Source organism: Lepidothrix coronata, unplaced genomic scaffold (assembly GCF_001604755.1).
Source record: "Lepidothrix coronata isolate B3197 unplaced genomic scaffold, Lepidothrix_coronata-1.0 Scaffold249, whole genome shotgun sequence".
Classification (NCBI taxonomy): domain Eukaryota; kingdom Metazoa; phylum Chordata; class Aves; order Passeriformes; family Pipridae; genus Lepidothrix; species Lepidothrix coronata.
In genome coordinates this window covers 778,542-802,669 of record NW_016690429.1, presented here as the reverse complement: position 1 = coordinate 802,669, position 24,128 = coordinate 778,542, and the positions used below count along the sequence as shown (strand labels likewise).

The following is a 24,128-nucleotide window of genomic DNA, read 5'->3' as shown; positions in this document are numbered from 1 at the left end:
AACAAGCACCCACATTCTGTCTAAAATCCCTGAGACATCAGCTGTGTGATCAACAAGGCTGTTGCTGAGGTATCAGTACACACTGGAATGGATCCTGTTCCCCAGCTCTTGCAGCCTACAATGTATTGTGTTGTTCCCTTACCTACAAGCACACGCTCAGCAGCAGTCCCTTAAATAAGACTCCTCTCTACTTCTGGAAAAGCCACATCTAAAAGTGGAGCTGTCCATACACAGCTTTCCATGTCAGGCTCTGGTTAGAATTGATTAGTTGGATGAATTAGTTGTCATCTCCACTTGGCACACAAGTACTTTACACAGGACTCAGCAATTCAATTACTAAGTCACATCTATGCAGAATACCTTCTCTGCAAAGTACAGACTATTTTGTGGCACTTTCCACCACAGAAGTAAAGCCAATTAACTGGTGGCCCAATCCCCAAGTTTACAAACACTTCCACAAGCAGTTGATTGCAATGAGCCATTTTCAGTTCAAGGCACTTGGAAACCTCCCTTAGCTTGCTCTGCACAAAAATCTCTGATTTTGCTTATCAATTAAGTACTGTTACCAACTGTAACAAACTGGTCCTTTTGTTCTTTGTTGGTTATGGAACAACAGCTGCCTTTGTCAGAGTCTCAGCACAGCTATTTATAGGTTGCGTCTCTTTAGAGACCATTTCCTCTCTTGATTTCTCCCACCTCTACTTAGCTCAGTCTATAGACATTAATTCCTTATTAGTAAAATAATGTGTGTTTTTAGGAGCTAAATCCTGTCCCAAAAGAAAAGTGTTACATCAGGTTCATTTTTTTTCCCAAGCCAACTGTTGAGAAACATGGGTCAATGTCCGTCTCTTTAGGTTAAATCAGAGACTGAAATATGCTTTTTTTCCTGCAGCAATTTAAATGTATTAGTAAAGAAATATTAATTCTACTGTTTCATATCCTTATTTTCCAGACTTCATCACACAGAGTGGGGTAATTTTGAAATTCCACAGTAAACGTGGATTGGGCAGCCTTTACAAGGCTTCTTGTCACGCAGCGAGCAGGAGGGATGCAAACTACGCTGAACATTGACTACAGGGACTTCTTGCACCAGAAGAGTGCAGAGTACTATTCTGTCCCTGCCTGGAAGCAAAGAACCACTACCAGGGTCCCTGTGAAATGAGAGAGGAAGAAAACCACAAAAATAACCAGGTCCCTTCTAATTTAACAGGTTGCACTCCAAAGGAACTTCAGAGAAAGGACTCCAGAAGAACCTCATCCCTCAATTTAGAAAGATATATATAAAAAAATAGATCAAGCGTCTTGAAAGCTATCTTTTTCGCAGTTCACTGAGGTTTTTCTCTCAAATTCCAGGACAGTTGCACTTTGCATCTTAGACTAAAGGAAAATTTATTCTTTCTGGCAGGACTCTGCAGCTATTTCTCCATGTACTCAAAGGGCACTATTTAGAGACGGAAGCTGGTGGGCCGCTTCCTGCGTCATGCACCACGTCTCTGAGAGGGCTGTGGGAATCTGTGGGAGCACAGGACTAGGTTAACATGACATCAGATGACTACTGTCAGCAAATGTAAACCTGTGCTACAAAATCAATGCTATGTGGTAAGCTGTAAATTTTGGCACCAGATAAAAAAGAAACAGACGCCAGCACTGGCAGACATCTACTCAGCCAGATCTAACAGCAACTTAAGCCTAAGGCAAAAAATTCACTGGAGCTACCCTCCACAGAAGATCAAAATCAGATTATGCCAGAAGTATGATTAGATTAATTCTCAAAGCAACGTGAACCAAACTGAAACAGCCACTTGGAGGTAACCTGTGCCTTGCCTTGCTCAGAGCCTTCCACACCCCTGTGTTCTTGATGTTTGTGACAGGCTTCCCACGTGCTCAGACTTGTTCAGTTTTTAATTTCCTTTATTCCTTCCCCTTTTGTTTAAGACTGTGTTTTAAAATTCCCCCCTCCCAAATTCTGTAAGATCTTTGCTGTCGTCTAGCTGGGGACTTCTCTCCAACTGATATCAGGCTGAGCTAAAGCTGTGATGTCAGAGATAACTGTCAAACTAGAGTATCTCTGGACAGCGATGCCAACACGTAACGTACAATTTCTTACTTGAATATGACAAGATACAGGAACCTGGGATGCCAGAGGTTCCTTCCTTTCTGAAGTATAAAGTCCATGGCAATCTTTAATATCGATGGGAATGAGCTATTCATGGTAGCACAGTTTACTCCTCTGTTGTAATCCTCTCACAACTGACATAACTGGGAAATAAGAAAAGTAAAATTGTCCTTTGTATTCTCTTGACCTGACTCCAGCTTGTGTCTTTAAATTCGTGTTTTTCATTGCAACTGTATACCTTGAGCTCTTCAAAGAAAAAACCAATTACACTCTACGGAACAATACAATAACTACTTAATTGCAAGAAAAAGAAGCCATGCTGCAGTTCTGCTTTCTCTCAAGGAAGGATGATTAGATTTAACAGGGAAATCAGAAGGAAAGGACCGTTGTACCGTATTTGCCATTTGCAGGGCTGGGTCCACCAAGCCGAGGATTTCTTCATTGTAACTTGACTCCAGACTAATTATGTCATCGATCACATCATCCATCTGCAGCAGAAAAGGTGGACAAAGAAAAGCAGATCGGTCATCAAAATCCCCAGGATACAGAGGCCTGACAAAGCCCTTCAGCCACACACGGGCTCTGCAGCATGAGCCCAAGGTGCTGGTGCAATTTTGCAATCCCTCAGCTACGACTCCTGCTACCCAGCCAGGACACACAGGTCGTGGCAAAGCTGAGCCTTCATGGTCTAACCCACTCCTCCCAACAGCAGTTACCCTGCACTACCTGCCCACAGACACACTGTTCCTTCCCAGGAACAGCAGAGGAGGAAGCTGCCCACAGAAGGAGCAATGCTGACGACATGACTCCCGCTCCCCCCGCAGCACTGCCCGCCTACCCTCCACCTCTTCCCTCTGTGGGACCAACACCTGCCCACAGACAGGAATACTGAGCCCCTGACACCTTCAGGGAAGGAGAGGGAGCAAAGGCCTGCTGCCTGTGGGGTGACAGGCTGCCCACCATTGACAGCAGAATCCACTGGATTCATATCCCTCATACACCTTCCCAGGAAGCACCACCCAAGGGCAGCTCAGAGATGATTTTAGGTGGTACAAGACGTATCTTTTTTTTGGGCTGGGCTGGAAGGTTCCTCCGTAAGCTCCTAGATGGTCAGGAGAAACCCCTCTCCAAAGCACCCACCCAGTTGTTTCCAACAGTCCTGCAGGACTATCTCCTTTTTGCTCATTATAAAAAAAGAGCTTAAATAACAGAGATCTAGAAAATCAATGCATAACACTGATGATAGAAGTAGTAGTATATGGGATAGTAGTATATGGGATTTTTGCATCGGCTTCGGAAGGTGTGATCGGAACAAATTACACTGACTGGAAGTGAGGGCAAGAAAGGAACTAACAGTTACAGACCATAACTAAAGTCTTGTTACTGTTTCTGGGAAGGAATAAAAAAAATTTAGTTTAAAAAAAATTAAAAAATATAAAAGGGTGATTACTGAGGATGAATTACCACAGCCTCCTCCCATAATTTTTTAAAATGCAAGTTCGATCTGCATAGAAATGTGGAGTCAGAAGTTATCAGGGCAAGAACACATCCATGCAGTCTCAGAAAATCCAGTTGGAAAAAATTTCCTGAACTGAGACCTTAAACCATGTTTGAGGTGTTTTTCTGCTATAGCATTACAGTGCTAGAACAGCACAAGCCCTTTTTGGATGTCTCCATGCATTTTTGACATCAATGCTAACAACCAGTGTTGCTCTTTTGTACCTTAAATACATTTAATATTCAACTTCTTAAAGACACTATAGGGCAAGTTTATTTGTCAACACAACATCAAAGAAACATGCTCATTAGAAAGGGGACCTGTGCTCCACCTCCTGTGTCATCCAGTACCTGCATGCATGATGCTCGTGAGTGTGTATTCAGAGCCGGGCACTCACTCTCAACCCTGCTTTGCTCTTCAAATTTATAAAATCCCTGCAGAAATAAAAAGGAAAAAAAAAAAGAAAAGAAAAAAAAAAAAAAGAGGAAGAAAAAGCAAAGCATGGATCTGAGTTCATGGCACAGTCTCAGTCCCACGGTTGAAATAGTGTCATGCACACATGTTCCTGATGACACAGCAAAGTGAAGCTGTAAATACCTTGAAGAAAAAAAATATTTGGGTGCCATTGGGACAATAGGATGGAAAGATTTGATTTTCATTTCTTTTGAAACTATGGAGCACAAGTATTACTCTTGCATGTGCAAAATATGTTCTGTAACAACTATTTCTCAAAGATGTGTAGTATTCTCCTCACAGACTGAATCTGTAGTAAAAATCTGGCACAAAGGCTTGAAGATGAGAGGACATAAGCAGCTCTACATTGTCTCCAATTGTTCATTTTACAAAATATTGACATGACTCTTATACCTGTTAATATCTTCCCAGTCATCTTCCTTTGGTGCCTGAGCACACATGTAACATCTAATTAAGTTTATGCCAGTAAAGATTAAGACAAGGTTGCAAAGGACTTCTAGGCATAGGCTAGTGAAGTCTTATATTTGCAGCACTGAAACAGCAACCAGTAACATTTTAGGGTATATTTGTTGGGATAATCTGGCCTTCCAGTTACACAGGAGACTTGCACAAATTTTACTGTAAAAATACCTAAAATATCTCAAAAAAGCTTTGTGTTTTTTTCAGTTATTTTTGCTATGCTCTTTGCTCTTTCTACAAGAATGAGCCATAAATAACATTATTCCAGAAAGCTACAGCTTACAAAGCTGCTTTGTGTTCTCCAAAGGTCAATTATTCACTGTTGCATCAAGCAACAGGGTGGGGGAAAAGAAAAGTAGTTTTAATAAGTATCAACTAGCTAATACAGTTCAAAAAGGAGGAAGTTTGAGGGATACAGTTGTTTTGCCAAAACGTTCTATGCACCTATCTACTAATCAGGCAGACACAGAGGCAGCAGTTACATTTTCACAATGACGTTCGGAAAAGATAAACACAACATCTTAACAATGAGCAAAAATGGTTTAAAACAACTTAATTAAAGCAGATTGCAATTCCGTTTTACTGAAGAATGTGAACAGGGAGAGCATATTACCTCTTTCTCACAGTTGGAGTTGAGGGTGAGCATTGCCATCGGGCTGTTGGGAGCGCTGCTTCCAGTTCCAGGCGGCATGACATGATCCCCGGGCTGGTTTGGACATGGCAAGCTCAGGGCTTGGTTGGCATGTTTATTTGCTAGAGTGGTAGAGAGGTACTGCTTTACCTGCTGCCGCTGGGCCTGCTGAATGTGGTACTTGGTTGGATTCTCAAGGTGAGTCTGCACCTGTGCGACACAATTAATAAAAGAGGGTGTTATTGTTTAACAACGTCATCACAGGTGCTATGGATTTGAGCTGTGCATTTCTGACATAAGTACCAGCTAAGCATTTGACAAAGTACAAACCTGCACAGCTCCAAGGAAGGCCACAGCATGTCACTAACTCGCATCTGGTGGCAAAAAATCAGTTTACGACCTGGTGTTTCAACAACTGAATTATTATCAGTAAACCAAGAAGCTCCAGTTATTCTTCTACAACATGAGATTTCTAACTTAAGCCCAACGCTCAGGTTTCCAGTTGATACAGACAGTCCAGAACAGACAGTTCTGCATTCAGACTTTCAGCTGTGCGACATTCAGTTTTCACTAAAATATGGAGAAATAAGTTGTTCCGCAGGACTCTTTTTACTTGTTAATAGCTACAAATGAAATCCAAGTAATATTGGATTGCTGTCCTTGATCCAAGAGAGGTCAAAAGGTTCGTCTTTTTTTTTTTTTGGGTTTTGGTTGTTAGGTTTTTTTTTTAAATTAATACATTGATTAAACTAGAAAAACAGGAAGACACCATTTTTCTGCCTACAGATTATTTATATCTCAGATATATGGCCTAAATCATATACAAATAAGGCAGCCTGTTTATAAACACATCATGCAAATAAGATGCAAGAAAAGAAGTGTTTCAGTTCAGATCAATCACTGTCCTCAGCAACAGCTATTTTTATATTTAAGATAAGCTTTTCAGTAGTTAGAATTTTTTTATATTCAAAATATGAAAAACCTCACACCAAACTACTGGTGCGCACTCTAAACAAGCAAGAGAAGAAAGGCAATTTTTTTTTTCCATGAAATATTTCCACCATATCCTGGAAACTCTTTGTCGCCTTTCTCTGGTCATTCGCATTTTCACCAGAAGATAGAAAACCAATCAAAATATAGTAATACTCTGAGAAGTTACTTCGTTTTAAAATAGTTTCATTAAAGTGACTTTTGCTGTTACAAGTGACCACGTACACTGCTGTGAAAGAAATTAAATAAAGCATAAATAAATGCAGGGTTTCCTGCATCTTGTACACACCTTCTTAGCAATAGGTTTTAAAATAAGTCTGCAACAACAACTCACCTGATAATGATTATATTCAAGCATTTCCAGCATGCTACTTAGAGGTTGCAAGAGAAGCGACTACAATATCCTTTGCTCTATTGCCACTCCAGTTTGAGGGATCCACATATGGAAGCACCATAAACAAGCTACCCCAGAACAGCAGAAGAAACTCGATGGCCACTGCTCAGACTTATAGTAACCTACTCTAATTAGCCATGCAAGTGGAGAAACAAACAGTTCACACAAGGGCTCTTCATGGAAGTTATGCAAGTTTAAGTTAAGCCCTAACGATTGGTATTTTTTTTTCCCCTGGCTTTGATGTCATGCTTTTTCATAAACATAAAAGGACCTTTTAAGTGATGGGCTATCAAAGTCAGATTGACAGTCTGCTCAAGGCTAATTCGCTATTCAGCTTTCGTTCCAGTCGTACTAACAGACAATGGCAGTTTTCTTTAGCAGTAAGGTTAAAAGTTTTTAAGGACAGAGTAAGAAATAACTGAACAAATGCCCTACGAGCCTAATGCACATCCCCTGGAGTGCATTAGTGCATTAGTGGAGTGCACTGGATAAACCCACAGGCTACACAGTCCTATCCTCAGCTTCCAGGCTTAGCCACTGATCCATCCAGGACCTGCAGCAGAACATGAAGCACTTGAAAAAGCTCTACCCCATCCTCAGCCTGCCTGGTGCTTTAAAGCCATTAATTCTGTCTCAATCTAGAGCTGCGAGAAGTCTTCAAGTTCGTGGGCTAAAGCATGTTCCAAATGCGCTTATCTGCAGGTGGTCACAGTCCCTATACATTCGAGGACTTACCTTTTTCTTCTATCCAACTCCTTGACAGAAGTCTGTACTCAAGCACAGACATAAAAACCACTCAACTGGCAATATCTTCCAAAGTCTCCGCACATTAGGATGGTTTTTCTAGAGAGTTTAATCTGCTTTGTTGCACTACCTCACAAGACAACACAATACCAAAGCCTGCTGTGATAAGTACAGTACTTTGACAGTCCCAAACTGCATTATCAATTTTTCTATCACCAGTGCTAAGAACTACACTACCCAGATAAGTCTATTTTTCACCAAATTTTCAACTCCAAAGTAGATAAAATTATCAGTAAATGAGTTATTTTCGTAACACTTATCTTTGGTTAAGACATTTAAAAACAAGCCCTACTCATCTGACAGAATCTGCACATTCCTTTTCCTCCACAATCATCAGACACAACTGCTGTTCTCCATCCCAGGATGGAGCAAAGTGTCTCCTCTCTGCACCCAACTCTTACCCACCCTCCACGCTCCCAGGAGAGAGACAAGCAAAATTCCACAATCCACATCTCAACTTTACATCATCAAACACTAAATTATTTATATCATATACTAACACACTGAACTGACTCCACTACGTGTCAAGTTTTGAAACACACACTGCCTGACACAAGATTTTTTTTTGCTAAAACACAAACTTATTTCACAAGAACTTCCTCTCCCTGTGATTTTGTTGTATTATTCTACATTAGAATATTTTGAGTATTTTGTTACTCAATTACTAGTTTACAGTTTTTTTAAAGGGCTGTGCTGCCAGGAAAGGCAAGAGAAAAAACATTGTGAGTTCATGTGTCACAATCTCACACAAGTCCAGTAGTGAACCACAGAACTCAGAGAGCTGTCTTTTTCTGTCATTAACTTGCTCCAAAATGATGTAAAGATATTCAGGGACTGAACACTTTCTTTTAATCCACAGCTGGTCAAACATACTTTCACATTTAAATACAAGAACATACAATCAATCTCCAAACGGAGGAGAATGTGATATAACAATTCCCACCCTTCAACAAGGACAGGAGTTCCTACAGGACTGAAGCAGCTTTACACATGTTCCTTCTTGGACAAAAGTACCAATTTCAACAACCCTCACTCTGGCCAAACACGAGGCCCAACAGGTGACACAAAAGGCATCTGAGAGACTTGAGTTTGATTCTCTGTTGTGTCATTGAGCTGCCTTAGGAGCTCCACTGCGGAAATCTGGTGGGAATTGCCTTTATGAACTCTGTGCTGTTTGTTGAGACTAGCCCTGTCTTTGGCCTAAAGCATCCTTTTCTACAGTCTCTACATCAAAGGCAGACCAAATTTGACCACTTGGACACACACTCCAAGATGCACCAGTCACAGCCAGCCTGTAGATAACTCATAAAGTAGTTCTTCCTTTTTGACAAAATATCTCACGAGCAAAGAGCTGCAAAATAACCCTACAATGAAATTCCGCTACCCTGAACTTGAAACCGTGAATAAAAGCTTTGACTTAAGATCTAATTTTGGTCCTCAGCCCCTTCCAGCCTTTCGGGTGAAGAATAGTTCTTGTTGTTCTTCCAAATTCATGAGACACAAAGTGAAAGATGGCAAATTATTGGTTTGGATACACTTCCTAAGAAACGTGACTGAATGAGGACATGAAAGAAAAAAATAAAGGAACTTGAAACCAAGTCCTCTGGTTCTCCAACTCTCTATCTCCAGGAATCTCAACCAAAGCTTTGCTGCAACATTACTAAACTGAGTAGAAAACAGTTTTTTGGGCATTTTGGTATTGACAAGCAAGAAGTAATGTAATATCATGTGCAGAACTTCAGAGATGAGCCGAGGCAAAACAAGCTAAATTTATCACACTATAGTAACACAAGAATTTGGCTATAAGGAACTGCAGCTCAAGGATGGCCAAGTGGCAGCCCACAGCCTGGATTCAGCAGAGAAGGACCCAGAAAGCAGCTGGACATTCAATTTGCACTCAGATGCACTTTCAATTTGCTTGGTTATCAGGGTTCTGCCTACATGGGTAATACAGAATAACACTGCCTTAGAAGTAGAGCCCCAAAACTGGTTTCATCCCAGAACTGCCTGCAATGCCAGCTCAGCAGCATCTCCAGTATTTCCATAACCTGGCTCCATGCACACTTAGAACTGCCACAGCATTAGATACTCCTGCACCACCAGTCTCATTGGTCAGCAATTCAAGCTCCATCTGCTCTTGCCCTGCTGACACTCAGGAGGATGTAATTCCTTCAGGTGAAGCACTGAGAAAGGCAGGATAAAGAAATCAACTTGACCGCACCCCTGTGTTACCCACTTAGGCCCTACAAGGCTGAGCTGGGCTGGAAAAGTTTTGGATGGAGCCACGCTGATTACTCAGCACTCACCCCTCACACTTTGTACTGTCCTGGAGAACCATATTATCTCAAGCAGGGGAAAGGCTTTATCATGCCTTCACTAATCTTGAAATCTGACTGCTAATTCCAGGCATACAACCAGTTCAGGTATCTGAGCAGAGGAAAAACGGCTCCTGAGTAGCTGCCTATTTTCTTCCACATCACAGAAACAACAGTAATAAGCTGTTTATTACAGTAACAGACAGATTTTCCCAGCCCTTGTGTCTAGTGTCAATCAAGCAAACATTTAATCAATAGCTTTGACTAGCTTTAAGCATACACACCACATCAGTGGGAATTTTAGGTGCACTTCAGACTACATTCTTCAAAATCCTTATTATATTACACATCAGTGATAGAACCTCTGAGTAGACCCACACACTTCCTTGAATTTCCCAAACTAAAAACGTTTCCCATTAGGGTGATGGGGGGCTCAGGAATTTAAACACAAAGCATAGCTGTGTGCTTAAGCACAAAGCTCAAGTAGTTCCTCTGCACGAAGCCAACACAAACAACTGAAACAATACTGCTGATACCTGCTCCTCTGGTCAAGTCTTGCTGGGAATCACTCAGGCTTAATTTACTAACAACTTGCTGATAATGGCAAGAACTTAGAACAGTGCTATGTAGCAGCAGAGCAACGCACCACCACTCCCAGCAGCTATGCACAGATCAAACCCTTTTTGTAGGGGCACCCAGGAGTTCACTCTTGGACAGGCCCAGGCCAGGAAAGCCTAAATGCCTTTGCAAATACAATTTGCACAGTGTAATCCAGAAATTAAATAGCTAATGATAAAAACAACGGGGAATTACACCAGAACAAAGGTCTTTAACTGTGGCATTACTGCCAATCATATTCTAGGAAAACTTCAAGGTCACAGAATCACAGAAATATTTAGGTGGGAGAAGACCTTTAAGATCATCAAGTTCAACCATAGTTGGAAGTTGATTAGTTGCTGTAGGATCAAGCTTTGAGGCACTGGTACATGTGGATGAAAGTAACTAGGCTAAGTTGGTGTGTGTTACTGACACACTCATGAATTTGTCCTTGCACAGGTTTGATTTCTTTGCAATGGGTAACTTCTGGAAGCAAGGACAAACACAGCCTATCTTGTGTTAAGAGTATTTCTTCAAGGTGAAACACTGAATATTGGCCTTACCATCTCAGTTACTACTTAAAATCACAGTGTCTTACTTGTCACATCTCCCAGTGCTGCTGCTTTCAAAGCAAAGCTGAAGATGCCTCAAATCCCCTGCTGGTGCAACACAAGTGAACAAAAGGCCACCACGATGCCAGCAGCTCCAGGCTGTCCTGCTGCTCTGGCCCCCACGAGCTGGGATGGAGCATATTCCCATTTCCAAAACCACACAGAAGGAGATTCTTCTCACCAAAAACATCACTGAAACTTCCTGTGACACTAAAGCCAAAGCGCTCAATGCTTCATTTAAGCAGAGATAGGCTCAGGCACAGGAACATGTCAGGGAACAGCAAATCAAGGGGGAGGAAGACTCTTCTCCCCACCCCACTCCCACTTTTTTTTTCAATTAAAAAGACCATTTGTTTTAAGTAAATTGCCTTAGGACTTACAGTTTACAATTACAAATAAAATACTTTTTTGTCAGTTTTTTTGGTTCAATAGAACTTTTTGTTGCTTAGACAGCTAAATGTCATGGGATTTTTAAGAAAGGTTAAAATTCTGTGTCATTTAACAATTAATGGCACCCAAAGAAAAACTATATGAAACCACATCCACTGAAGTGTTCTGCAAGCACTACAGGCTTCAGTTGGGTCCTTTTTAAAGTTGTTTCAACCTACTTTCAAGAATAAAAACAGCAGCAGCAACAAGTTGCCTTCTAAGACTTTGAATAAAAACAGGAAGCTGTATAAATAGGTGTCTGTCCTTTGAGGCTAGGGGAAAAAAATTGAGGAGAATGACATTATGAGAAAGATAATCAATTAGTGCCACTTAGAGTGATTTATTCCCCTAAAATTTTCCAATCCAGATTCAAGATTCTGCAAGTCATATTCACCAGAGGTTGGCCCACTAAGTCTGAAAATCCTAAAGACCATAAAATCCCTTCAATTAACTTCATTAAATATTGATCATGGGTTTCACTGCAATGCCAGGAAGTATCCTCCTACCACCCAACTTGGAGCAATCCAAATAACCAGCCAGACAATGGTTTAACTCATTCTCAATGACATTTTCCCACATGCTGCATTCAAACATTAAACAACAGCATCACATTTTTCCCCCTAAAGACGTCAGTGGTCTGAAGTGGCTTCGCGTGAGAAGTTCAGTCCTGTTGCTTTCTGAAACTTTTCCAGTCCTCAAAGATGAAGCAGCCACCTCACTTGTAACGTCACCAAAATTAAGCTGATTGGGCTGTGATAGATCGTTCCCCATAGGGCCACTGTGAATTTAGTAATAGATAAACCTATTCAGTAACTTCTCCAGCTGCCATTCTCCCCTTACCCCCAACTTTACTAGAGCATATTTACTCCACTTTCTTGTAGCCCATTACCCAGAAAACATGGCCAGAACAACACTGACCAGAAAGCCCAAGAGCAAGAAAAAGGTGAAGAGTAACTTGTATTGACTGGGGAATGACAAGCAGGATGAACTGATTCTATCATTTTACTTAGGGACATGGCAAACACAAGGAAACTACATCCGTTAGCACAACAAAACTCCCTGGTTATCTAATTCACCCCAAACCCCTCTGAACTTGAAAAGAAAATCAGATACGAGAAAGTTATTTAAGATCTGGCATCACAATTGCACTCTAAGTAAGTGGATCCAACAGTCATCTGCAAGCACAAAGTTATGAAAAAAGAAATGGCACATTGTACAGAATGAACATCATTTACACAACGAGGGGTTGCTTAGTCCATCATCAAATTCCTCTGTGTAACGTGACTGTTCGTCCAAGGGAAAGACATGAAGCAAACAAGAACATAGTATTCGTGGATTAGTATTTAAAAACTGTGCTTTAGCTAGAGAAGCACATGACAACAGTATCTAAAGAAATTAAAGAGAGGTTAGCCAAATTTGCTTGAGGAGATAGAAACTGATGTAATTTGCAGGTTAGTGGCATGCTTAGCTGCCATTCCACAAGTCTGCCTTTCAGAAGGATTAGGTCCTTTGAAGTCCTGCCTTTTTTTTTTTTTTTTTGTTAGGAAACCAGCATTTTAGCTGTTGACTTCCCAACACACATGCCATAAATTTTTATTTTATACAGTTACTGATACCAAAAAGCACTCCAGCATTTTAGGACAGACAAGGAATCGACTCCATAAAATGACACAAATCTTTTGCAATGATTTCACCTACCCCAGGTGCTTCTGAGCGTAAGTATTTTATGACTTAACAGGCAACAACATCAGCCACACAACTGCATCTGACAGGCAAGTTTGAAATATTGTACTGCCACGGTGAAAAGCTTAATTCAAGCACCAAATATTTACATCCACTTCTGCCATCCTGCTCTCTCAGAAGGAAGCTGGGCAGCACTTTCATCGGCACTAGATGGTTTGAGATTGCTCAAAGTAGAACACAAATGACTCCTCCTCACAGGAACTGTCAAAGATAGACATAAAGCTGCTTCCAAAATCTCTTGCAAGACTTGGCTTAGAGATGTGAACTCAGGAGGGAGCAGAGTCACGGGACTACAGATACTTCAGCTGCCTGAAAGCCCAAAACCAGTTCAGGCAGACGGTCTGAAGCCACCTGTGCTCCCACCTTCCCCTTGCAAAGCCTATTTTACAGCCCAAGCAACAGCAACACAAGATTCACCAGACCACTCTAACACAGTTTACTGTTGACTTGAAAGAGTGACATTAGAGGGGTAAAAGTATTTGTCCAACTTTATCTTCCTCCTGAGGTTGCCAAGCACGGCGTGAGCCAGTGCCAGCTTTGACTGGCGGTCACGTACGTAGAGCCTGAGCAGGACTGTCAGTGACATTTCACAGGGGTTACTGACCCAGCCACTGTTCCAGCCTTGCAGTAACCCCTGCTAGACCCGAACGACACAGTAATTAACTTTCAAGTCCCTGGTGCACTGCAAGATGGCTGAAAAAAACAGTGGTTTAAACTTCACTGCATTTCCCATGGCAGGGAAGAGGCACAGAATGCCCACCCTTCTCTCCAGAAGGGCCTTGACAGGTCAGACTACTGCTTAAATCATATCAACCATCACACATGCACAGGATTTGGAGATCCTGGGTATATTTCTAGAGCCCAAAACCAAAACAGCACGGACTTTGCTACACAAAATCCTCTGCAATGCCCTGAGGATGCAGTTTCCACAGGTGAGGCGTCCTTCTCCACATCTGTTTTTTCTCAAGTTGCTCATCATCACTCGTCAAATGTGAAGAACACAAATGGGACTGGGTAAAAATAATGGCATCTTCCACAGAAAACAAACAAAGGAGAAAACAGAAATCAGTTTTATACAAGATGTTGGGTTAAAAGTAACCAGAGCTAAGCTTAAAACTGTAGGAGAGACAGCACACACTGACTTCAAAATAGAATTCCTTATTCTCAGCTTCCTAGGGATGCAGAGTTACCCACATGTAGAATGGGACAGGTTGTTTGCTTGTCCAGACTTCAATAAATAAAATTCAAGTAGCTTCAAGTTTCCATGCCAAAAGCAGATTTTAATGCAGTAAATTTACTTTGCCTCTGCATCAGCTTCTCTTAAGATGTCATACAACACCGACTTTTCCCAGGTGAAAATTAAGTTAAAACAGGCTATTTTGCCCAAACTGTAAATAAAAAGTGTAAGAGTAGGAAAAACACTCAACCTTTTACTTTCATAAATTTTAAAACCTCATAGCCTGAACCCTGGTCTCATTTGTCACTTTGAGGTTTGTGAAGGGTTGCTCAAATTTATAGCATATGGACAGATTTTGGCCAAGATAACTTCTAGTGTTGAGGAATGTAATTGTTGGCACTTTGGGGTTAAGCAAGAAGGAGTTTGATTTACAAGTCTTTCCAATCCACAACGTTATCTTGTGAGAACGAACTGGTATTCAGAATATCGCCTGTGGGCTACTGAACTATTTATTTACAAAACTTCAACATTCAGCACTGAAATGCAGGAGAGGGAGAGAGATGTAAAGATGGCACCAGATCAAAATATATCAAACACCCAAAAGCCACAGAGACAGTTGTATCCTTCTCTTTTTAAAATAAAGCCTACTTTATAAACTCAAATGCAGAAGGACATCATGGAATAGTTTGGGTTGAAGGGCCCTTTAAAGGTCATCTAGTCCAACCTCTATATCTTATGGCATACTTCTCCAAAGATACCTACACTTGTGGCATACTTGTCTAGAGAAGATCCAGGTGAGAGACTGCTACATTCATGGTTCACATAATTACATGGGACCTGTGGGGTTGGCAGCTCTCAGGGTCACTTACACAGCACATATCAAGAACTTGCCACTGATCATGACCCAAATGTGAAAACATAAGTACACCAAACTCAACCAGTGCATGCTGGAACAGCTTTCAGCATCTACTGGAAAGTCTGCCTACCAAAACTTCTAAAGATGCATCAAAAAATAAGAGTGAAAATAATTTTGAAAGGACCATTTATTTTAACAAACCACTTGTCAACACACTGGCTACAGCACAAAGGACACTTGTTCTGGAACGAGTCTGTTTGGAGGGGATTTGCTTTACAACAAACACACAGCTCCACCAGAGGAAGTTAGCAAGAGAATGAAGACTGTGTTAATTCAAACCAGTTTTACACTGTTAACATGCCCTGAGCTTCTACATGTCATAGTTAATAAAGAATTAGAACGACTTAGTTGGGCTCTATACCACTTTGCCTACAGCTGATGATGTCTCATGACAGCCCCAATATGGAAGGCTCGGATAAGCACAAGAATAAAGCACTCCAGATACATCCCTTTTATTCACATCACTAATATGATCATTATACACAGCCTAAAATAATAATAAATCGCTGACTTCACTTAAGTGAAGGAAATGCAAGCTGGCTTACCACTGAACTCCTTGATTTTTATCCTTCCGTTCAACGAGCTGTGCTGTTATTTATGACTGTACTAAAACCTACTGAGTTATAATAAAACAGTTTCAGTACCTCAGAGTGCTTGATCATCATGTTCGCTAAGGTAAGATAATCCAAGTCACCTTCATGGAAACTCAACTGGCTCTCATCTGAAGCACTCTGCTAAATACCAGAATTGGAATTTTTTTGGGGACTCTGGCAAGCCACAAAGGTGGGTCACTCCTTGTGCAGGGCAGCGAGGCATTGCTCTAGAGGAGAATTTACCCAGGGGCCAAAGTGGTACCACAGAGCATCAAAACTGAAAGCCAACACTGTCAGGGTTACTTTGAATGATGCAGGCTCTTCCTAGGGAGTAGAGTGCTAATGTCCAACACTTCCATTAAGCAACATCACATCCTTTCTTTTCTGACACCTCACTCACAAAATAGGTGCCCCAGCAGACATCACAGTAGCCACGAGGGATGAAATGCAGCAACAGTAAAAATAAGTATGTTTATTCCACTCTAATTTTAAATCCAGAAATCACAATTAAAGTGGTTTAGTTAATTTTTAGTTAAAGGCATGTCACCATAATCCTGTAACAGGAAGACATATTTAAGGCAAATAGCCATTAGGCTGCACAAGCTCAGCTCTACACCCCATGATCTTATTCCTACAACTGCCAGACAGTAGCTATCATTTGGCTCCCAGCAAAAAGTAAGACTAGCACTGGCTCATTTATTAAACAAGGATGCCAATACTTCAGCCCTTTAAGATCTCAGGCCTTACATGCATAGAGACATAGCATCATCATCTATTTTATACTTACAAAAACAACATCCAGCCACTCGGCCAATTTTGCAACCTTCTCCACACCTGCTCCTCCATGTCTTCCCAAGATGAGCTGTTGAAAACCCTTCTCCTCGTGTTATTTCACATACAGCAAGCAAATAATTAGTTGCACTGTGAAATGAGAAGCTCCTGTCTACATAAATGACCCTTGATCAGGCCAGAGGATGGGGCACTGGCAGGACCATCAACTGAAGCAATGAAATCTTGGACAAAACCCAAGTCAGCTGTCAGGAGCCCTGTTTATATTGCAGTTGTAATAAAAAACTGCACTCAGGTTCATTACTTCAACAGATATTCCACAAGCATGTTCCTTATCACAAAAACTTAAAGACTGTGAAAATAGGTTATATAAAGAGATAGTCTAAAATTCTGCCATGATTTTCTTCCAGCATATACACAAACCTCTCACAGCAGCATTTGCAGCACGTGAGCAAATATAAACCCTCCAGCTTGCAAGGGACTACAGGCTTGAAGTCCTCCTGCATGAAGTCCTACCAAGGCTAGGGTTAGGGTTTTTTCTGCAGGATTGGAATCACATTTTATTTCATGACATCAGGCAAATTTCACCTTTCCAAACATCTTACAAAAAACTCTTTTCAATGGTTTCATCTGAACTTCAAAAAAGCACAAGCCGTCGACTCACCAGGAGAGGCACATTCACAAAACACAAAGAAGAGTGTGTGTTATTGTTCCAGTTCTCCAAAGGTTAGTTGCAAATATGAATCATCAAGAAATTCAGAAGTAATAGTTTTGTCAGAAGATCAAAATGTCTTTTGAGAAAGAAATTCAGGGCCCCCAGGCTTGGTCTCAGAAGAATCCTATTTTAAACCGCACTTGACCCGCACTAATGTAACCCTTCAAGTGCTATTGCAAGAACAGAACTATGTTCACAAGGGGAAATAGGCAAAGTATCTTTCACTAAAGATTTCACATATTTATTTATGCAAAAAAAATGCATATCCTTTTAGCACTGAAAAAATACAAACATCATGACATGTATTTTACAAAATACCTCTCATCACTGATTGATGACATACACAAGGTTTTAGCTACCCAAGAAATAGTATGGGAACATAACATAATTCAAGGCAGTCAGATCCTAGAGTTAGAGATGTAATTAGAGATTAGATGTGGATTAACTAGATCCTAACGCAGACTTCCCGACCTTCCTCACCCTTTTTTAAACCTCAAGTATAAACCCATTTTAGCATATTACTACCTTACTAACAGGATGAAATATTTTTTAGAGATCTTAAAAAATGCAAAAAAGCTCACACTGAACATAAGTTATTTCAAATTAAGTTTGAACAGATGAAAAGTAAAAGCTTAGGGTATTTTAACATCTGCTAGGAGCCAGGGGAGATGTCAGTACATCCACCATAGCCAACAACGTGGTGTGAGATGTGGGACCCCATAGGAGCATAGTTCAGAACACTATAATGCATTTCAAGCCATTGGTGTCAGACCAGCTCTAGTCTGCTCTCACAGACTGAACTCCCAGTGGGGGCTGAATAACACAAGGTCTCCTCATTTAATTTTCCCTGACGAGAATCTAATTAGTACTCATCAACAGCACTGGGCAAAAATAAGCTATATGTAATATGTGGGGGCAACTGGGAATTTACTGCAAAATTACATTGCTGCTCCACAGTAAAGGCAGAGCTGGTCCAAGAAGGTGCCAGTGTTGGTGTCCAGCTGCTTGTTCTTGCCCTGCCACATCAGCTCACTGCTCTCAGCCCTCAGTGACACAGGTACAGCTGTTTGCAGGGCTACACCAACCCAGGCAATCAAAAACACAAAGCTGATTTTAAAAAACCAGTCACCTTTCCATAGGAGGGGAGTTGGACTAGGTGATGTTTAAGGTCCCTTCCAACCCAAATCATTCTAGGATTCCACGACTAACAGCCAAAGCTGCTTCTGATTTACCCCACAGTTGGCCTATTGCTTATGTACACTTGGCAGCAATAGCTTTTATTTTTTTTATTGAGGCACGTTTTCTGGAACTGCAGCTACCAGAGAAGAAAACGCAAAGTTGAATTAACTACGTTCCTCTAATAGCTATCTGTCATTATTCCCTGGGTCCAGCAGCAGTCAGCACATTCCTCACTCCGTATTCAAAGCAGAGCATCCACACACTTTGTGCTCAGATCACGCAGAGCCATCGAGACACAACTCAGTCCTTGCAGCCTTTACCCAAAGTAGATAAATGGAATTAATATGTTTTCTTGGGGAAGGTGAAAGTTCAGAGAGAAGTGTTTTCTAAGGATAATCCTGCAAACAGGCAGAAGCCCTGGCTGGAAGCTTTTTCCTCATTTCTTAAAGGCCATTCTAAACAGCGACCCACAGAGAAAGCAGCACTTCACACGAGCGACCACTTACTGCATAAGCAGCTCTCCAGAGCAGAAGGCACCACTCTTCTTCCCTCAAAAAGCCAATGTACGAAAAGGATAAACTCTTTTGATAAGCCAGAGTAGCATGATTAAATGCTATTTTTCTTTTTACACAGCAAACCATACAGGGCTGAACCCTTAAGGAATATATGAACTTTCATGTGAATGGAGCCCATTAACTGCCCTGCAATGAATGGTGCCTGTGGTCCAGAAATCATTTCCTTTTAGAGAGCAATGAGAACGGAAAGCTTACGACTGCTACACACAAGTGCTGACTCATTCAAGGTCATTTTACTCCCTCCCAATACAAACTGTTTCTTTGAGACAGGTATTTCAGCAGAGTATGGTTTTGGTGGGAGTCAGGAAGCAGAACTGTCAAACAGTCAAATTAATACTACGGTAAAATACTTGTAGACAGTTCAAAGGACGACTTTTCAATTAGTAAGTTATGATAATATAGATGACTGCCATAGTATTTCAAACAGAAGTCTCACTTCTCAGAATTTTCAGTTTAACAAGACAAGAACTAACTTTAAAGCACTTTTATAATAAAGTAGGAATTAACTTTAAAGCAGTTCCTGAAATGCTAACACTGCTTCAACAGAACAGCCCAACTTCACATGAGGCTGCAGCAGCACTAAAAGCATCCCTTGCCCCCCAGTAAAAACAAGCTGTCTTGCCAAAAGCAGGTTTATCACTCAGCTACTATCAGGACAGTCATGCTGGTTAAGGGCAGCAGTTCCCTGGATGGCTGATATGGGTAAACTGGAATATGTTTTTCCTGAGAATATCACCCCCTCTAGACAGGTCTCCTGAAACCCAGAAGAAACAGAAACAATTCCACACACCTATAAAAAAAACATAAGCAGAGAAGTCACAGTCTTAGGTAGCTACAAGCAGTTGTCTTAAAGACAAAGTTTAGTGTGTTACCTGCAGGTCCTTGGCAGGACCTTTATAAAGACCTGGGAGAGCCAAGACAGACTGTTCTCTACACCTCAGTCTTCAAATGTCTTCAAGTAAGAGACTATTTTTTAAGAAGAGAATATCCATTAGTTGCCAGTCTATATTTTGCTCTGAAAGAACAGGAAGTTTTAATTCACAGCCAACCACTACACCCGCAAACTGAATTTTGATGGTTTCAACCAGCAATTTCTTGGTAGCAGAATTTAAGGAAGGCAGCCTGAAATAGAAGCTCAGATTCACCTTTCTCCACATACAAATTTCCTTCCAAATTAATGAATTATTTTTGATCCTAGGACAGAATAATTTCCCTTTCAATCCATTACCAGCTTATTTTAATAGAGCAGTTTTCTGGCAAGGCCTCTCATTATAACCAGGAAACAAAAAAAGAAAAGTCAGCGCTGGATGGGGAGGGAAAAATACTCTAAAGCTCGCTCTAAGGATTTGCTGGAGCTTGCAGCAATGAACCCTTAGACCCGGATTTATTAAAGATGCCCAACTGCTGCTGGGTGTCCAAGCTGAGCAGCAGCAGCTCCCAGCTCTGATGTACTTCCAGCATCCGCAGCACTCGCGTGGCCTGTGACGCTTCCTGGTGAGTGGATCTGCCACTCTCCATGTTCAAAAGGAGAGGACAGAGAGATAGATACAAGGAGCACACTGTTCCAAGAAAAAAAAAAAAACAGCTCTTTGAAACTTTGGTTTCTTTGAGCACGCAAGACACGCTCCTGCTGATGTCAGTGTGCTCACTTGGAGACACGACACAGATTCCAGCCAAGTCAGCGACAAAAATGCTGCCACCAGAAGCCAGGGATTCAAGTAGGTGGGTTGCCTGAAAGCAGCTAATGGCTTCTGCACTCTGTAAGCCACATTAATTTAGAAATACAGTAATATTTACTACTTGTTTTTCCACAATGGCATCATATACTACCCCAAGTGATTTTTCTTTCACTAGCTGACAATTTCTACAAAAATCAGGATTTTTAGCACAAAGCAGAAGAGGGGTAGAATTTAACACATAACTGTTGTGTGTGACATAGCTTCGAGGATCTGGAATGTTCAATGGAAAACACGCTCCAGTTTTATCGCTGAAGTCTTACTTGCTGAACAAGTTTATTACTTGTACAGTAGCAGCAGGTTTGTTTAGAAGAGGCAGCCTGCCTTGCATAGACTTTCTAGCAATATTTGGTTTTTGCATGCAATAACTATCACATACAGCATTTTACTTGGTTAATAATTTAAAGGCACTTCTAGGACATTAACTGATGAAAATATGATTCAATAACACAAGAAAACAACACGTTTAGAATAATGTGTCAAAACAGTTTTTCACACACGAGTTTTAGCCTTCATCAGTTAAAGAAATAGTCAAGAAAGACGAATTCCCCGGCAGCTGAGAGCTTTCCCAGGGAATCCACAGACTCTTGGAATCTGTATTGCCATCTGCTGAGAGATCAAGGAAGTGCAGCACCCGGAATGACACAACCTGGATGAGTTATCAGTGCTTCCCAGCACTTCATGTACCCGTTTAATTACTATAATGTTGACACTGAAATGCTTTATGTCATGCTGCTGGTGATCAACAGGAGAACAATCTGTTTGGATTATATAAGTTAAACAAGAATTTTCAAACTAGCTGGAACTTCAACTATTGATATCCAACAAGTCTAGGACACTAATAAATATTGTCCATAATAAATAAATAAGAAGTAGTTCCATAATAAATATTGTTCCAGTACTTTAAGATAAGAATATGATGTGTGAAACCCAAACTATTAATTTGGCATGGACATTCTGACTTTACAAAAAAATATTATTAAACAGAGTTCTGTTTGTTGGGAAATTGTTTGGGTGTTTCTTTAGAGAAAGATACTTAATTTTCTGCTCCACATAGTTACAAGCTGGAAGAAACATACCTAGTTCTAAGTCAATTTAAACTATAGAAGTTTGTTAACAAGTTTCAAATTAATAAACAGGCAGGTACTGGCATCCAGTGGTAGAGCTTCTAGTTAGGACCTGCAGGGTTAAGCTGCCACCCCATCACCCCAGCAGCCTCTCTGCAAGTGTTTGCAGGCATCAATTTATTTTCATACTTGGTAACAAAAGAATTACTGGCAGAGTAATATTTCCACAAAGGCTATCACATTATTATTTTTTTTAATTTACTAGTCTGCCAAGCATATAAAAGCAGACACGTGGTTTTGCTGGGTCTAACAAACACAAGTTCCCCCAGAATAAGCACTATCCCAGGAGATGCAAAGGGGATGTATGGAAGATGAGCAGGAGCATGTTCTTTTCTGAAACAATTCTGCCCCAAATGGTACTGATGAGGTACAAGTTCAGAAAAAGTGTTATACAGCACTAGCAAGCCTACCCTAAGTGTAAGGCTAGCACAGTCTGCTTTTCCTCTAGCCCACAACAGTTTCAGAAGTGTTGCAATCCAACTCTAACATTAATTATTAAAGGAAGATTTACAGTAACACAGTAACTTGATTCTTTAATTCAAATAGACTGACCCAACCAGCTCCACAGGCCAGCACATGTTAGTGCACAAACTCAAGCTGGATGCTGCCACGCTGAGATGTTCCCCCAGAAAAGTGCAAAGGCAGCAGTGTATTGATCCAGTGATGGCCTGAACCTCTAATTTAATTTCCAAGTAATGCTATTCCCATCTATAAAGAAGAAGGAAGAGCCCTGCGTGACTGTTTTCCTAACGAAACCAGATGAGTTCTGTCCTCAACTCAAGAACAAATTTCCACTAAAGACATGGGTTAATAAAATGGATCATTTTGCTCAAAGAACAAGACATGTAGATGGTACTCATTTCTGAGAGACAAAGGGTTAAAACAGTTACCCATTTCCTCAACTGGACGACTACTACTATTGTAAAGTCCTTATTCAGCTGAATTCCATCAGGCCAGGCTTTCTTAACACAATCTGACATGTACCTCTTCAAGATCTTGGATTTTTTTTCCCCTCTCTCTGCTTCTCCATAGTAGACACTAGAAATAAGTACACCCAAAAAGCCAAATGGTAATCCAAACAAAGTAATATTAAATTATCAAGCTGGAGAGACTGATGACCAGACATAATAATTTCTTTTTATAAAAAAAACAAAACAAAACACACTTGCCAGGCCCTTTGCAGACAACACAATACTGGGTTTTGTTTCAAGTTCATAACTTGGCTCTTAAAGTAGTTGATAATGAACCAGCAGGCATTATTTTAAATCAACCAGTTTTATTAAATGAGCCAGAAAGGAAAGAGGCAGGGCTAATTACCAACATTCCTTGATGAATTACCTAGCGGTGTGTGGTAAATCTCCAGGCGTCTTTGTCTTTATCCCCAAATTTATCCCTTACTTATTTCTCAAGAGGTTAAAGGACATGGGGCTAATTAAGGAACCAATCCAATGACAGACAGAATCATTCAAGGTAAGACTGGTTTTCACTCTTTCAAGCTTTTGCATCTCTGCCTGGTACTTCTTAATCTAATTTTTTTTTACTTTTTTTTTTTAAATTACTGCTGGGGAGGGGGAGGAAAAGTGCTAATCTTGTCACGGTCAGGCAGGTTGAAATTGCCATGCAGTGCTGGGCAAAATGCTACATATTTGTAATTTAGCCAATAAGAAATTCCTTAAGCCTCTCTTGAATGGCAGGAATGTCTCCAGCTTGTCACTTTGAATTCATTCACTACACAGGTTCAGCATCTCAGGGAATAATGCTGCCAAACTAGCTGAAGAACTGAAATATTTGCGAGGATACATAATACCCAAAGATTACTTTAAGCACATCTAAGTTTTCACATTTAAAATTTAACGCCTGTCAAAGGTGTCAGCAGAGGCCCCTCCAGACCTCCCCCCAACTCCTCCACCTTCCAGACCCATGTGTGGCTCCGGGCACTGTCTTCTGCCAAATTAAGCCATGGACTCAACAACACAACTGCAACCAGCACTCACCTTCTTCATACGTCCTTGGCTCAACCAGGAAGGACGAATAAAGTGGTTTTTAAATTCATGGTGACTGGAAAAGGACTTAGTACAAGCTGTTAAAACCTGTTAGCTGGTGGGCTGTGGAGCCTCATCAACGCTTTTAATACCCACAACTGTGGTCACCTACAAATCTTCAGGAAGATTAACTCATCTTCTGCAAGTCCAAAACAATCACTGACACATGGTAAACCACCATTTTCCCAAGGTCTGGTAACTCAGCCAGCAGATAATAT

General features: G+C 40.9%; 1 protein-coding gene across 5 annotated transcripts in view; it reads right to left on the bottom strand.

The window, feature by feature from the left end:
• Nucleotides 1-24,128, bottom strand: part of MITF (melanogenesis associated transcription factor) — a 104,182-nt gene that overhangs the window by 14,686 nt on the left and 65,368 nt on the right. For 3 of the 5 annotated variants that reach the window (XM_017835142.1, XM_017835145.1, XM_017835144.1), the window contains 3 exons: nt 5,161-5,388; nt 3,965-4,048; nt 2,509-2,604 (listed from right to left, as the gene is read on the bottom strand). In XM_017835142.1, the coding sequence (XP_017690631.1) occupies nt 2,509-2,604; nt 3,965-4,048; nt 5,161-5,388 (408 nt within the window). Of the gene's footprint in view, nt 1-2,508; nt 2,605-3,964; nt 4,049-5,160; nt 5,389-16,534; nt 16,667-24,128 lie in introns of those variants that run through there. The other 2 variants (XM_017835146.1, XM_017835143.1) reach the window with 2 other exon arrangements.